Source organism: Pseudorca crassidens, chromosome X (assembly GCF_039906515.1).
Source record: "Pseudorca crassidens isolate mPseCra1 chromosome X, mPseCra1.hap1, whole genome shotgun sequence".
In the NCBI taxonomy this organism is placed as follows: Eukaryota; Metazoa; Chordata; class Mammalia; order Artiodactyla; family Delphinidae; genus Pseudorca; species Pseudorca crassidens.
This window is the reverse complement of record NC_090317.1, coordinates 12,295,271-12,311,402: the sequence shown is the minus strand read 5'-3', so window position 1 is coordinate 12,311,402 and position 16,132 is coordinate 12,295,271. Positions and strand designations below refer to the sequence as shown.

The 16,132-nt window shown below is 49.0% G+C and overlaps 1 protein-coding gene across 1 annotated transcript; it reads left to right on the top strand.

Annotated features, from left to right (window-relative positions):
- Positions 1–1,431: 1,431 nt before the first annotated feature.
- Positions 1,432–5,984, top strand: LOC137217326 (melanoma-associated antigen 8-like). Its single transcript, XM_067723985.1, has 4 exons — positions 1,432–1,450; positions 3,292–3,409; positions 4,202–4,270; positions 4,727–5,984. Exons 1-4 carry the CDS (start codon positions 1,432–1,434, stop codon positions 5,982–5,984), a joined length of 1,464 nt encoding a protein of 487 aa, XP_067580086.1.
- The last annotated feature ends 10,148 nt before the right edge of the window (positions 5,985–16,132 follow it).

Below are 16,132 nucleotides of genomic sequence, written 5' to 3'. Positions count from 1 at the left end.
TCAAGGTGAGGACTCTGAGCCAGGACTGGGTGGCTTTTCCACCCCAGAGCAGGGATCCTGTCAGCGCCCTGCAGAAAGAGAATCCCGTCAGTGCCCCGCCGAAAGGGCGGGAACCCTGGCCCCCGCCCTGCCCCTGCTGCCACCCCTGGGACACCCCAGGCAGGGTCCCTGCACGCGGTGTGTCGGGACTAGCACCTCAGGAGTCTGCAGGACAGGAGGTTGTCTCTGGGGCGTGCAGACTTAGACCAGAAGAGAGAGGATTCCCAGGCTCTGCCAAGCTTCCGGGTTAGGTCCCTGAGGAAGGCGGGAGAGGCCTCCACCAGAGAGGCTTCGCCCCGCCTGTGCCGGCGGTCCTGGAAAGCCGCCGGCACAGGCCGTCAGCTGTGGCGCTTCTGGCGCGGTCAGGAGTCTGAGGGACACAAGGCTGGTCTGGGGTCTCGCGGGGGGAGGAGCCCCAGGCGTTGTCTGGTGTAAGGGGAGGACCCAGAGGGACAAGAAGCCCACCGCAGGGGGTTCCGCCGCACGCTTGCTGGCTGCTCTGAGCACACGCAGGCAGGCTTCCTGGACACGTGGTAAGGCTTCTTAGTGGGGACTGGACTGGGCAGCAGAGGAACGAGCCCAGGCCCCGCCGGGCGACAAGGCGAGGATCCACAGGGAGGAGGTCGGCCCTCTCGGGTGCCCTAGAGGGGCCTCTCTGCCCCGCTCTGCCCCTGCCGTCCTCCTCGGGAGGCCCCGGGCAGGGGTCCCGGATATGAGGTGTCCGGATTTCCGGCCGAGGGCGCGAGGCGTTGTCGGTTGGGGCCGGTGGCGCGAGCTTGGGTCGGCGGAGACGGAGGCTCTCGCCGGCCGGCGCGGAGGTGAGGACGGGGAGGAAGGCCCGGGGGCCGCTCTCCGCGGCCCCCGGCCCGCCCTGCGTGGCGCCCCGCGCAGCCCAGGCTGGGCCCTCGCAGGTGTTCTCCCTGGGCCTCCGTGTCAGGAGCGTCGGGGCTGGACTCGGGTCAGAAAAGCTGGGGTCCCGGCTCTGCCGGCTGTTAAGGGGGGCCCGTGGGCGCCCGCCCCGCCCCTGCCGGCCCCGCCCGGCTGGTTGTGTGCCCTGAGGCGACTCGGGCGGGGCTGTGGGCCGCGGGGCCCCTCTCCGTCTCCTGACGTCTCTGCCTGGCGCCCCGGGGCCGTGGTGGCCGTGGGCTGAGGCAGCGACTTCGGGTCAGAAGAAGGGAGGGGGGCGGGCCCCGTGGGGACTGCGTGGGACGCCGTGAGGATGGACGAGGGCAGCTTCCGCGGACGCGGAGCCCCACGAGCCCCCCCGGGAGGGCTCAGTGATGCCCCCTCGTTCCAGGACGCCGTGGGGTTGGTCTCCGGGAGAGACGCCATTGCCTGAGGGCCGACGGCGACACCTTGAGGGGGGACGGGAGCTCCCCCGCCACCGAAGAGATGGCGTTCAGCCCCTGCTGTCAGCCCTAGGAGGTCCTGCGCAGGCGTGGCAGGGTGTGGCCTTTCGTTACTTTTTTTTTTTTTTGGCGGTACGCGGGCCTCTCACTGCTGTGGCCTCTCACTGCTGTGGCCTCTCACTGCTGTGGCCTCTCCGGTTGCGGAGCACAGGCTCCGGACGCGCAGGCTCAGCGGCCATGGCCCACGGGCCCAGCCTCTCCGCGGCACGTGGGATCTTCCCGGACCGGGGCACGAACCCGTGTCCCCTGCATCGGCAGGCGGACTCTCAACCACTGCGCCAGCAGGGAAGCCCTCTCGTTACTTTTATCTGGACGTTCTCAGGGCAGTGAGGCCCTAGACCTGAAGGGGCAGGGACAGCTCGGCAGAGGGAGGAGTCCCAGGCTTTCCCTGGGCTCAGATGAAGGACTGAGGGCACCCCGTACCCCAGAACAGATGGGGCCCAGCAGTTCTCTGCCCTTGCTGCCGACACGGGAGAGCCAAGGACGGTTACTGGCTGTGGGCCCCGGCTCACTCATTTTCTGGGGGATTCCCGGGATGGTGAAGCCCTTGGTCTGGTGGGCGTGCCTGAGTCCAGCCCCGGGAGGACTACCACATGCTGCCAGGCGTCGAGATAAGGACCCTGGGGGAAGATTTGCTGCACCTCCCACCCTGTAGAGGGGTCTCACAGCCACCTGCCCCTGCTGTCAGCCCTGGGAGGCCACATAGCAGGGTTGCCAAATGTGGCGTTTATTGACTTCCACTCTGGGAGTCTCAGGGAGGTGAGACTTTTTCTGAGGGGTGGACCTCAGGGTAGTAGATAGGACTGTGAGGGAGGATTGAGAGGACCTCCCTCCCAGGTAGATTTGGCCTCTGTCTGCCCTGAGAATACGCATCTTAGAGAGAAGGGGCCCCAACCCAGCCCTGCCCCTCTTGTCAGCCCCAGGAGACCACAGGCAAGGTTGGCCAGATGTGGCGTTTCCTGACTTTTGCTGAGGGGAGGGTCTCAGAGAGGTCACAGCGTCGGTCTGAGGGGGAGCCACATCAGTTCAGAAGAGGGAGGAGTCCCAGGCTGTATCAGAAGTCAAGGGAAGGACCATTGGGAGGCCTGAAGGGCCCCTTTCCCTGAAAAGAAGGATGCCACAGGATCTCGGCGCTGGGAGGATCAGAGTAGCGGTGAGCAGATGGGAGGAACTCTCGCTTCTGCTGCAAGCTCTACCAGGAGTCAAGGGGGTGGAGTGTCTCAGGGAGCTAAGGGCTGGGTTGCAGCAGAAAACTGCAGGTCAGCAGAGGGTAGGACAGGCCTTGCCAGGAGTACAGATGAATACCTTGAACGAGGAGTGAGTGCATTCCCTATGCTAGAACAGACCCCAGGCAGGTGTGGCTGGATTTGGTGTCTTTTTACTTTGTCTAGGGTGTCCCAGAGAGGTGAAGGCTTTGGTCTGAGCTGATGACACCAGCAAAGGGGGAAGTCCCAGAATCTGAGGAGTCAAGGTAACGTAAAGGCCTTGAAGGAGGACTAAGGTTACCCCCTAACACAGACAGAAGGGGTCTCACAGAAATTCCACCCTGTCCCCACTGTGCACCCTGGCAGGATCCGGGCAGGAATACCCAGATGTGGTATACCCTCACTCCCTGCAAGGGGTGCCTGGAGGTGTCCCTGGGAGGTAAAGCCTTGGCCTGAGAAGGGTGATGTCAGGTCACCAGATAAGGTGGTCCCAGGCCCTCCAGGAGTAAAGAATACATTGAGGGAAGACAGAGGGAACTCCTTATCCCAGAACAGAGGGAACCCAGCCCCTGCTGTCAGCCACGGGAGACCCCAGGCTGGGGTGGCTGGATGTGATGTCTCTTCACTTTTGCCTTAAGGGTCTCAGGGAGGTGAAGGCCTTGGTGTGAGTGAGAAGACAGATCAGCTGAAGGAGTCACATCAGGTCAGAAGAAGGAAGAGTCCCAAGCTCTACCAGAGTCAAGGTAAGGACCCTTGGTGAGGACCAAAGGTACTTCCAACCCCAGAAAGAAGAGACCCCATAGAGTCTGGCTGTCTCCTGTCCTCAGGCCTGGAGAGACTCAGGCAGGGTTGGCTGCATAGGTGTGCCCTCACTTTCTCCAGGGGTGAGAGAGGTGTCTCCGAAAGGTGAGGCCCAGTCAGCAGGGGGTAGCCTAGGCCCTGTCAGGAGTAAAGATGGATAACATGAGGGAGGACTGAGGATAGCCCCACCACAGGACACATGGGGACCAGCTCTTGCTTTTGGCACTGGGAGGACATAGCAGGGGTGGTAAGATGTGGTGCCCCATTTTGGTCCATGGGTTCTCAGGGAGGTGCGGTCCTCGTTCTGAGGAAGTGGCAGTCTGAGGGGAAGCCACATCAGGTCGGCAGAGGGAAGAGTCCTAGACTCTGCCAGAGTTTAAGGTAGGGAACCTGAGTGAGGCCTGAGGGCACACCCTCCCCCGAGGACTGAAGGCACACCCAGCTCGGCCCTTCCCCTGTTGTCAGCTCCGGGAGGCCCTGGGCACAGTGGTCAGATATGGTGTACCCTCACTTCCCTCTTGGTGGTCTCAGGGAGGTGAGGGCTTGTTCTGAAGGGGCCAGACTCAGGACAGCAGAGGGAGGAGTCCTGGAACGTACCAGGCATCAATGTGAGGAATGAGGGTAACACTCAGCTTGGAGAGAGGGGGACCCCACAAACTTCATTCAGCTCTTTCTGTTCCCCCTGGGAGGCTCTGGGCAGGTGTGGTCGAAAGTGTTGCCCCTTCACTTCCTTCTCATCTGTTTAAGGAATGTGACGTCTTGCCTTAGGCTAGCAGAGGTGCAGGAGGAGAGGGCACAAGCCTCTTTAGAGGAAAGGTAAGAACCTTAGCGTGGAGGGGATCATCGCTCCAGAACAGCGGGGACCTCACAGAACTCGGCCCCTCCTCGCCTGTCAGGGGCTTCAGGAGCCCTGAGGTGAGGGCCTGGGTGTGAGGCACAGGTCCTCAGGTCAGCAGAGCAGAGGAAGCCCAGACAGTACTGGGAGACAAGGTGACGTGTGCACCCTGAATGTCTGCCAAGGACCCCCCAGTGCCTGACCCACCTGCCCACAGTCAGCCCTGGAAGCCTCGGGTTGTACTGGTTGGCTGCACCCTGAGGAGCTTTCTCGCATCTTCCTACAGGTTCCTAGGGGACAAACTGTCCAGGGAGACAGGAGCCCTGTGAGGCCCTAGAGCACCCCCTAAAGAGGGGATCTGTAAGCCAGCCTTTGTCAGAGCTGCCAAGGGTGCATTTCTCTGCTGAGGCTGCTGACCCGCTGTCTCTCTCCCCCAGGTCCTTGGGATCCCATCTCCCACCATCCTGCTTACACTTCTACCTGCTGCCTCCAACAAGAGTCATCATGCTTCACTCTCCAAAGCATCTGCGCCTCACATTTGAGCCAGACTTTCAGACCCTAAGTGACATACAAGACCTGCTGACAGTGCAGGTTCCCACAGCTGAGGAGGAGGAGGAGGAGGAGACTGCCTCTGTTTCCTCTTGCTCTTTCATTTTCTCCTACCCCTCAACTTCCCCCCCTTCCTCTCCTCTGCTACTGGGCACCCCAGAGGAGATGGAGGAGGAGGAGAAGAAGGAGCAGGAGGAGGAGGAGGAGACTGCCTCTGTTTCCTCTTGCCCTTTAACTTTCTCCTACTCCTCAACTTCGCCCCCTTTCTCTCCTCTGCCACTGGGCACCCCAGAGGAGCAGGAGGAGGTGGAGGAGGAGGAGGAGCAGCAGGAGGAGGAGCAGCCTGCCACTGTGCCATTGGGTCATCCCCAGAGTCCTCAGAGCTCCTTCTCCGCCATGCCATGGAGCACATCAGATGGAAGCTCCAGCATCCAAGGAGAAGAGGGCACACACTCTCTCCAGGCCTCAGCACACACCAAATCCTTGTTCAGAGGCCTGCTGGATGAAAAGGTGGCTGATTTGTTGCATTTCATGGTCCTCAAATATCGACTGAAGGAGTCCTTCACAAAGGCAGAAATGCTGAAGGTTGTCATCAAAAAGGACAAAAACCAATTCCCTGTGATCTTCAAGAAAGCTTCTAAGTGCCTAGAGGTGATCTCTGGCATTGATGTGAAGGAAGTGGACCCCAAAATCCACTCCTATGTCCTTGTCAACTCATTAGACCTCACCCATGATGAGATGCATAGTGATGACCAGAGCATGCCTAAAAATGGCCTCCTGGCAATCATCCTGGGTGTGATTTTCATAGAGGGCAACTGCGCCCCTGAGGAAAACATCTGGGATTTCTTGAATACAATAAACGTGTATGCTGGGAGGGAGCACTTCATTTATGGGGAGCCCAGGAAGCTCATCACCAGAGACTGGGTGCAGGAGAATTATCTGGAGTACCGGAAGGTGTCTAATAGTGATCCTCCACGGTACGAATTCCTGTGGGGTCCAAGGGCCTATGCTGAAATCAGCAAGGTGAAAGTTCTGGAATTTTTGGTCAAGGTCAAAGGAACTGACCGCATTTCCTTCTCACACTGGTATGAGGAGGCTTTAAGAGATGACGAAGAGAGTCGGGGCCACAGTTGGCCCCTTGGATAGTACTATTGCCATGTTCATTGTGCAGCATTCCTCAGCAGTTTCTGACCCAAATGAAGAATGAGTGCAAATCTTCACTCCGTGCTTGAGAGGGCAGGCAGGGTTCTATGTAGAGGAGGGTCGGGGTCAGGCTGGGAAGAACACACTGCGCAACAACTTTGTGTTCCTGTTCTGTATGGGTGACTTGAAAGTTTATCTTTTTTTTTCCTTTTGGTATTTTTTTCAAATGCTTTTCCTTTAATAGGTTCATTAGCCTTAGAATCTGTTTATAAATGATATTGGTCACATTTATTGCTAAACATCAGATTTAAGAATAAGAGTTTTGGGGCTTCCCTGGTGGCGCAGTGGTTGAGAGTCCGCCTGCCGATGCAGGGGGCACGAACCCGTGTCCCCTGCATCGGCAGGTGGACTCTCAACCACTGCGCCACCAGGGAAGCCCGAGTTTTGATATTTTGCAAAGCAAGTTGGGGAATCTTCCATCTTATTTTGTGATCTGGAACAAGATAACATGACATTGGAATAGGAATTTTCTTGGAAATTTGAAAGAACTCAGCAGACAATAGAGAAAAAAATGTAAAAGCTGGTTCATTTTCGGATTCCCTTAACTACTTTAGTGTATTGTTCCATAATATTAAAATATATACCTGGACTTGCTTGGCTTATTCAGGAAAGTAGGAGTAATCTTAACAAATCTTAATTTTTTGATTCCCTTAACCATTTTAGTCTATTGTTCAGTAAAATTAAAGGATATATACTTGGATTTGCTTCGTTTATTCAAGAAAGTAGGAGTGATCTTAATCTTAATAAATAAAAAAAACTTCTCACTGACTCAGTCATCAAACATTAACTGGATATTTTCTCTTTGGAAAGCACTGTGTTAATAATGGAAATTCTAGGGTAAGCAAGACACACCCCTACCCATAGAAGGGTAGAGGTTAGGAGCAGCAATCATATCAGGAAGATGGTGAGATGTCCTCCATTACCTAAAGAACAAGTAAAAGAAGAGTGAGGACGTGGGACTCCAGATGCGAGCAGTCGAGTGGAAATGCCCTGAGCTAAGGCAGTCTGGGGCTTTGGGAAATGGCAATTCCTTCTATGGGAGTTCATTTTAAATTCAGCTGTGGGTGGTGGCAAGGGCCAGACTCTCAGACTGTGTGTTTTAGAGGTGAGAGAAGAACCTGGAATGGAAAATTGCTTAGTAGTTATGTTTGGATCAGGGGTAAACCAGAGGGAAATCCCTACCTGGGGCAGGTATGAGAGGTACCCTGAACTCTTGTCCCAGTGCAGTTAATACAGTGCATGAAGGTGCTCTATACATATCATCTGCAGTGATTTCTTGAGAATAGGGTGATACTCTCTTGAGTTGGTACCCAGAAGCCATTAGGCTGGCACTCCTTTCCCTGGCCTAAGAGAGCCAGAGCCAACTCTGTTAAAATCCCATTAAAGGTAGGTTATCTTGAGTGTAATTAGGCCAAATCTAAGCAGGGTCTAGGCTTTGGTGGCAGTGAAATGAATGAAAACAGTATTTAGATGGATGAATACCTGGGAGAGAAGGAAGGAGTTAGTCTTTCACTTAAATTCTAAGAGCTTTGAGTTATATCAGCTGTGGAAGACTAACCCGTACCCCAAATTAATTATCCTCTAAGAGGAAAAATTTAATGAGTTTTGTGAAGCTGCGTTTTTGCCTGATTTGATTGAACTGTGTATTATTTGAGACGTCCTGGATAAAAACAAAATCCCAGAGGAGAGGGCAGTAAGGTCTGGGGACAAAAAAATACTAGAAATAATTGCCATTCATTAAAGATCTAATAAATGCCAGGCACTGTGCTAGATGCTTTTCTTACTTTGCATACGTTCCAGCAGTCCTACAAGACAGGGCTTATCAAACCCGTTTTACAGAGGATGCATCCAAGGCTCATAGTGTTAGTAATTTCCCCAAGATTATACTGCTAGTAAGTGACAGGGCTGGGACTAGACCATGGTCTGAATTCATCTAGGGCCCACGTTGTTCCCACTCCTCCTAGCGCAAGGCAGGTCTGTCTTCTATTTCTCTTCTCAGTACTGTATAATATCTCTCAGGTGACAAAAAGAAGGACCATGTGATGGTACTAAAAGCAGGCATAAAGAAGGAAGGGGAAATGAGAATAAAACATAATTTGGGGATTGTCTGAGCTTTATTTACCTAGGGTCCTCCTGCTTAGAGACCTAGGATACCCTAATAGCTAACTCTGCCCAGGTGCTGCATTTGTGTCCAGTCCTAGCAATATCCTGACTTAGAGCATGCTTCTCCTGATCTTCCCCAGTGTGCACTCCTGTCCAACTCTGGAACCTGGCCTGCTGGCCAGCTGCTCACTGTCTTCTCATTTGAAAGCTGTGCCCTGCTCCCAGTGGACAGCCCAGAAGCGCCTACCTTCCCCCTAACATAGAACATTCCTACTCCCTGCAGAAGTCCCCTGCTTTTCCATCTGTCACTCTGGAGCCCTAATAGCAACAGCCCCTTCAACTTAAAAGTTCAATTTGGAAAGCTCAGATAGATAGTGTTGTTTATACTGATGTGTAGTGAGTTGAATGGTGACCCCCAAGATATATATATCTAAGATATATATATCCAGGTAGATATATCCAAGTCCTAATTTCCAGTATCTCTGTATGTGACCTTATTTGGAAATAGTCTTTGCAGATGTAATTATGTTAGGAATCTTGAGATTATCTTGGATTTAGGGTAGGCCATAAATACAGTGAATGGTGTACATATAAGAAAAAAGGGAGATTTGACACACACACACAAGGGGATATGAAGAATGGAGGCAGAGATTGGAGTGATGCATTTATAAGGCAAGGAATGCCGAGGGTTGCTGGCGATCACTGGAAGGTTGAAGAGAGCCACGAGATGGAACTCTCCTTCAAGGTCTCCAGATAGCCCTAGGAAGCTAATACATGTTCATTTCCCCTAGGTGTATTTAACAAACTCTCAAAGTGTTTTGCAAATGGGCTTGTTGGTAGAGTCTGATTTGGCACATAATCTACTGGTTGTTGGGATATAACTCTGAAGTTAGATACATTATTTTTGAAACCACCCTAATATTTGTAGTAGGATTTTAATGGGATGTCTTTTTGAAATTGATCACAGAACACATACATAGATGGATGTGCTTATCCATGTGGTTAAAAACCAAAGCCTTCCTCATAAATGATAGATAAGGAAAGACCGTGGAAATCTCTGTGTAATCAAAAGGCTACAGAGGCTAAATTCTTAAAATCTTTGTAGTCCTTCTAGGAGGTGAAAATGGTTCCTTAGCAGACATGCTAGTTTGTTTAAAAATGAAAAAAACATCATTGTTAGGAAATGCATGTTTGTGTCCCCCACAAATTCATATGTTGAAAACATAACCCCCAATGCAGTAGTATTAGGAAGTAAAGCCTTTGGGAGGTAATTAGGTTTTGATATGGTCATGACGGTAGAGTCTCCATGATAAGATTAGTGTCTTTATAAGAAGAGAAATAGGCTAGAGATCTCTCTTGGCCATGTGACAATAAAACGAGAAAATGGCTGTCTGCAAGCCAGGAAGAAGGTCCTCCCCAGACACCGAGTCTATCAGCAGCCTGATCTTGGACTTCATAGATGCCAGAAGAGAAATAAATTCCTGTTGTTTAAACCACTAAGTCGATGGTATCTTATTAAAACAGTTTGAGCTGACTAAAACAACCATCCTTCCACTGCCCCTCGTCTGTGTACCTGCCACAGAGGAAAAATCCTGGTTTGCAGTGTGCCAAGAGGCACCTGTACAGGTGTTTGGGAATGTTCAGTCATGTATAAGGTAGCAGAGACTCATAAATTAAAAGACTTTGACTGTGTATCACAAGGAAGGAGAAAATTTTCGGTCTGTTGAGATTACAAAGATTATTGCAAAGAGTAGTGCAGAAAAGTGCTATTGAGTGAAGAAGGGTGATTTCTCCTTGCTAAAATTTACAGAATCCTTTGACAACTAGGTGTGGTCCTATATTTGAAAGCACTTGTCACATGGTAGGTTCATTCCTGAAAAGTTGGTGAATCTCAAGGTAAATTTGATTTTCTCAGAAACTCCCTTCAAGAAATGAAGAGAGTTGTTGTCATATCAAATTATAATCGCTGCTTTTTATTGAGCACCTACTAGGTGACGGCTTATGGGAGAGACTGGTGGCTTATGGAATAGACTACAAGTGCTCGTCCACATCTTGTCTTCCTCACCTTCCTGGGTGGTCCACTTGTTGTTAAGCAGAAGCCAGTATGCCCTTTCCATGCTTCCTATGCCATTCAGCAGCAAACATGGAGACCCTATGTCGGGATAATGGTGCTACAAGATGGAAGCAGCCTGGATCCTTGAGTCGTCTGAAAGCAGAAAGTCCCTGCCAACCCAAATCAGAATTTATGTGAACAACAATAACAATTGTGTTAAGTCACTTGTATTTCAGGTTTTGTCTATTGCATCAGCAAGGAGTTACTTTAACTGATTAACACACAGCTCCTATTTCTGGTTTTAAGCTTACTTAAATATTTTACTTAGAAAGCTAGTAGTTCATATATTCTTGTAAAAAAATTCTAAAAATAAAAATCAATCACAATTTCCCCCTTTACAAAGTTCTTCCAAAATTCAGACCCCTTCTCAGAGGTAACCACAATTAAAAATCTGGTGTGTATTATTTTTTTTAAACATCTTTTTTGGAGTATAATTGCTTTACAATGGTGTGTTAGTTTCTGCTTTATAACAGAGTGAATCAGCTATACTTATACATATATCCCCATATCTTCTCCCTTTTGCATCTCCCTCCCACCCTCCCTATCCCACCCCTCTAGGTGGTCACAAAGCACCAAGCTGATCTCCCTGTGCTATGTGGCTGCTTCCCACTAGCTAGCTATTTTACATTTGGTAGTGTATGCCACTCTCTCACTTCGTATTATTTTAAAGGCTATTCTAGGCTTTTCCATAAATGTATCTATTAAAATATATATCATTTTTCTTTTAACATACTTGGTAATTACGTATATATTAACCTTCCACTTACCTTTGCCACTTAATAAAGTGAATGCAAGATCTTTCCATGACAGCACCTACTCCCTAGAATTCTAAAGTATGTATGTGCCATAATTAATTAAACACTTCTCCTCCTGATGGACACATAAGCTGTTTACCATTGGTTACTATGATTAATAGAACTGAAATCAACATCTATGAACATGATTTTTTTTGGAAAATTTATATGTTTTCTAATAATAAAGATATAACATAGAAGTTGTGTTAATGTGCAAAGGGCATGAATATTTAAAATTTTTATAAATATTGCCAACATTGTATTCCAGTATATTTTCTCACAAATTACTGTATGTAAATATCCTACACTCTCATGAACATATTATTTTACCAATACTTTAAATTTTGGTCAAAATTACAAGTGAAAAAATATTGTGTCAAAGTTATTTTAATTTGTGTCTCCCGTTTTCTCATTAGGTTAAACAGAAAATTAACTTAATCCCTCACCCATATGAAGCTGGATTTATGCAGTGATGTCCTGAGAGAAGGGATTCCTCTGGGCATGACTTAAAGTTCTGAAATGTCAGCAGGACCTTTCTCCTTTACTTTGAGAAGCAAGGATTTGGCCAGAATGACCAGGAGCCAGGGAAGGATACTCTCAGTCAGTGAGGGTCATTGAGAGCATCCTGGCGAGAGCGATTGCCAGAGCCCACGAGAGAGCACGTACAAAACCGAGTCCAGAGAGCCCCAGGCAGGCTGGCGGTCAGGGCTCTCTGAGCCCAGAGTTCAGGGCCCAGAAGGAGAGATGGTGGGGAACCTGGGCGGGTGGTACTGGACGCCTTACAAGAATAGGCTGGGGAATCTCGGCATCCTCATGACCAGCTGGAAGTCCCAGTGTGGTCTGAGTGGGTAGGTCATTGGAGGAGTGGACCAGCCACATGCCAGACACCACCCGCTGCCTTAGAGTCGCCCGTGTGTCCTGTCAGGAAGAGCACAGCTGCTCCCCTGCATCATTTGGGTGAGCTACATTTCTTGACACCTCTAGTGGTCCAGTGCTCCCTTGCCAGTGTCCCCGCGCTGGGAGCTGTCTTGATGCCTGCTGGAGGCTGGGATGTGCCCCTGTGCGCAGTGGACCCCTCCGTAGCAGCTGGGCTATGTGAGTGAGTGGGGTGGTGACCGACGTCTGCCAGGTGAGACAGGCCAGGGGCACCAATGAAGAGTGGAAGGCAGTGCGCAGCCACAAGGAGGGGGCAATTGGAGGGGCAATCCCTGGGACTAATCACCTCAGAGACTCTGCAGCCAAAGGGCTGGGTGTGAACGTGCATTGAAACATGATCCAGGTGTTGTCCCCAGCTCAGGCTGCCTCCCACGGATTCTGAGCTGTTGGGACACTAGAGGGCGGGTGTCCTGTGGCTATGACTGCCGGTCTATGTTGCCACCAGACACTGTTTGGGATACAGGATTGGCCCACGGTGCAAACATTTGCAGGGTTGATGGAATCCTGTGGAGATGGTACCCTTCTTTGTTAAACTGACTGGGAATGAGGGGATGTGTGAAGTCCAATGCAGGAAGCAACAGGTACTATCCTGTTGAGAGCATCTCCACCTCTAAAATGGTGTTTGCACATGGGGAGATGTCCAAAATGACACTCTCAGTGAGATTTTCCCATGGGATTTCTGAAGTTACATGAGCAGCTGTAACACTTTGGGTTTCCTCCATGCAGGCAGAAGGCCCAGGCAGGGGACAGGCTCTACATTTTAAATCATTGAATGTGATCCTCCAGCATTTTTATTGATTGATTTATTCCTTCATTTATCAATTCAACTAATATTTATTGAACACATAATGAGTTAAAAACAATGAGTAAACAAAACAAAACAAAATAACAAGGGACTTAATTCAGCTGTGGGTGGGAAGAGATAAGGAGACAGGTTTTAGGAAAATTCTGTGAAATGGTGTTAGAGTGTATGATTCTGAGTTCTGAAGTTTGCTGATTAGGTAGAAGCTGTTTCTCCTACCTGAGATTGTGGATAGAGGAAGAAGAGCTGGTGGTGATTTGAGTGAGGAGTAGAGATGATGAAGGGCATGGCGAATGACGTCAGTGTGGGCCATGTAGATGGTGAGGTGGAGTGTGCTATCCACCTAAAGCTGTCCCTTGGGCAGTAGGAAACATGGGTTGGATTATCAGAAGAGGGGTTTGGGCTGGAGAATTAGGCCACATCAATAGAGGTCATTCATTCACAGTAGTCTGCATGCTATAGGATATCATTCCTTCTCCTGCAAAACAAGTTAGCAGCTAAAATCACACAAAGTTTAATGAATACAAGGAAAACTTCTTTTTTTAAATTTATTTTTGGCTGTGTTGGGTCTTTGTTGCTGTGCACAGGCTTTCTCTAGTTGCGGCGAGCAGGGGCTACTTTTTGTTGCAGTGCGTGGGCTTCTCAATGCAGTAGCTTCTGTTGTGGAGCACGGGCTCTAGGCGTGCAGGCTTCAGTAGTTGTGGTGCGTGGGCTCAGTAGTTGTGGCTTGCGGACTCTAGAGTGCAGGCTCAGTAGCGCACGAGCTTAGTTGCTCCACGGCATGTGGGATCTTCCTGGACCAGGGCTCGAACCCATGTCACCTACACTGGCAGGCGGATTCCCAACCACTGTGCCACCAGGGAAGTCCCACAAGGAAAACTTTAAAACAAAAAAAAGTCCTCACCCAGTTTAATGAAACACAGGAAAACTTTCCCTGGTGGATTTCTGGGTGAGTACTTTTTCTTGATATGTATAACTATATATACATACATAAATATAATAGATATATATACTTACGCATGTAATATAACACACATGTATCATAAACACACACACACACACACTCACACACATATGCCTGTGTATTTGTGGTTCATATTATATATACAGTGACTCCATTCTGCCCAATGCACTGAATCCCACTTTTGCTGCCTGGCTTTCCAGCACTGCCAACAACTTGTGTGCCCCCAACCCCTGCATCCCCAGCATACCTTACCATCCCATTTCTTGTTCCCCAACTCCTCATTGCCCCACCCCTGATCTAGACACAAAGGCACACACTGTCCTACTGACGCGTCTAGTCCACATTCTCAGCCTGAGGCTGGCTGCTTTCCCTGCAACTCACTGCCCCCCTGAAGATTTTGTTAGGATTTTTCACAGGCTCTTGCTGCCTGTCTATCCAAAACCTTGTCTCTACTTTTCTTCCTAGCCTTGCTTTGAACTCTCTTCTGCAAAGAAGCCCCTGCTAGCGCCTTTACCTGGTAGCTTCTCAGCACCAAATACCATGAAGGGCCTTCTCCAACTTTGCATCTGTGTTTCTTTCTTTTGAAACTATTCTGTTCATGTTCCGACTCCTTCAACAAGAGCAGAGAACTTCACTCATTATACTTCCATCTGTTGCTTCAGCTCCCCCAACATGGCCCACAATCCTCTTGACTGATATCCAGGTTGCCTAATCTCAACCCAATCAATTAAAGATGTGTAGTTTAATACCCTAAATGTGAAGTGATTCTTATAAGAGGTTTTCATTCAAGGAACAGAGAAGCATAATTTGTCTGGGGTTCACAGCATTTCCTCTAGTTACTTTGTGTTCACACTTTACTCTTTTTTTTTTTTTTTTTCGGTACGCTGGCCTCTCACTGTTGTGGCCTCTCCCATTGTGGAGCAACAGGCTCCGGACGCGCAGGCTCAGCAGCCATGGCTCACGGGCCTAGCCGCTCCGCAGCATGTGAGATCTTCCCGGACCGGGGCACGAACCCGCGTCCCCTGCATCGGCAGGCGGACTCTCAACCACTGCGCCACCAGGGAAGCCCCTGTGTTCACACTTTAAACGATGAGTGTTTTTTAAATGCCTGGGGTGTGAGGGCTCACATGGTCACTGTGCCAGGGCCTAATATACAAAGAAGAAAACAGCCAGCTCTGTCCACTGGATCTCAGAAGAGTTAGACACACGAAAACCAACGGTATACTTCCATTTCTCCCTTCTCAGTTTTTAGTCTGTAGTTGTCATATATTTCACATGTTTTAAACCACTCTATACATTGCTATTCATTTTACTTTAAACTATCAATTATACCTTAAAGACAATTACACCAAAGGGCAAACACCTTTTATATCAATATTTACTCAGGTAGTTGAAATGATGTTATACCATGGAGTTCCAATTTCCATGTAGTTGACCTTCACTCCTTTTGTAGATCCAGATAATCTGGCATAATCCAAATTATCTGGCATAATTTTCTGTCTGCTTGGAGGACTTTCTTTAATATTTCTCATAGTGCACATGTGTTGGTGATGAATTATTTCAGGTTTTGTAGTTCTGAAAAAGTCTTTGTTTTACCTTTGTTTTTGAAATATATTTTAACTGGGTATAGAAATCTAGGTAGGGACTTCCCTGGTGGCACAGTGGTTAAGAATCCGCCTGCCAATGCAGGGGACACGGGTTCGAGCCCTGGTCCAGGAAGATCCCACATGCCGTGGAGCAACTAAGCCCACGTGCAGCAATGAAGACCCAACACAGCCAAAAAAAGAGAACTCTAGGTAGACAGGGTTATTTTTTCTTTCATTATTTTAAAGATGTTGTTCCAATTTCTCTGGTTCTCTTAAAGTTCACGTAACATAAAATTGACCATGTTAACAATTTTCAAGTGTATAATTCAGTGGCACTTAAAGTGCAGTCATCACTACTAAAATGTTTCAGAATTTCTTAATGACCCCAAACAGAAACCCTGGTACTCATTAAGCAGTCACTTCCCATTGCCTCATTCCCCAGCCCCAGGCAACCACTAATCTGCTTTCTGTCTCCATGGATTTTCCTATATTCTGGATATTTCACATAAATGGAATCATACAATACTTGATCTTTTGTGTCTTGGCCATCACTGTTTTCACAAAAACTACTGTCATCCTTATATTTTTTTCCTTTGTAGGTTTATTCCCCCCCTCTGGTTACTTTTAGGGTTTTCTCTTTAGCACTAGTTTTAAGCAATTTGATTAGTTTATTGAGATATAATTGACAAATAAAATGGTAAGATATTAATGGGTACATCATGATGATTTGATATACATATGCATTATGAAAGTATCCGCCCCCCATTGTTTTATTGTTTGGGGGATTTTTAGC

What these genes read in the sequence shown, in the direction of transcription:
- LOC137217326 (XM_067723985.1), top strand. An exon ending in AGTCAAGGTAAGGACCCTTG is followed by an intron (nt 3,410 to 4,201) that starts GTGAGGACCAAA and finishes CATCTGTTTAAG; the next exon opens with GAATGTGACGTCTTGCCTTA. An exon ending in CAAGCCTCTTTAGAGGAAAG is followed by an intron (nt 4,271 to 4,726) that starts GTAAGAACCTTA and finishes TCTCTCCCCCAG; the next exon opens with GTCCTTGGGATCCCATCTCC.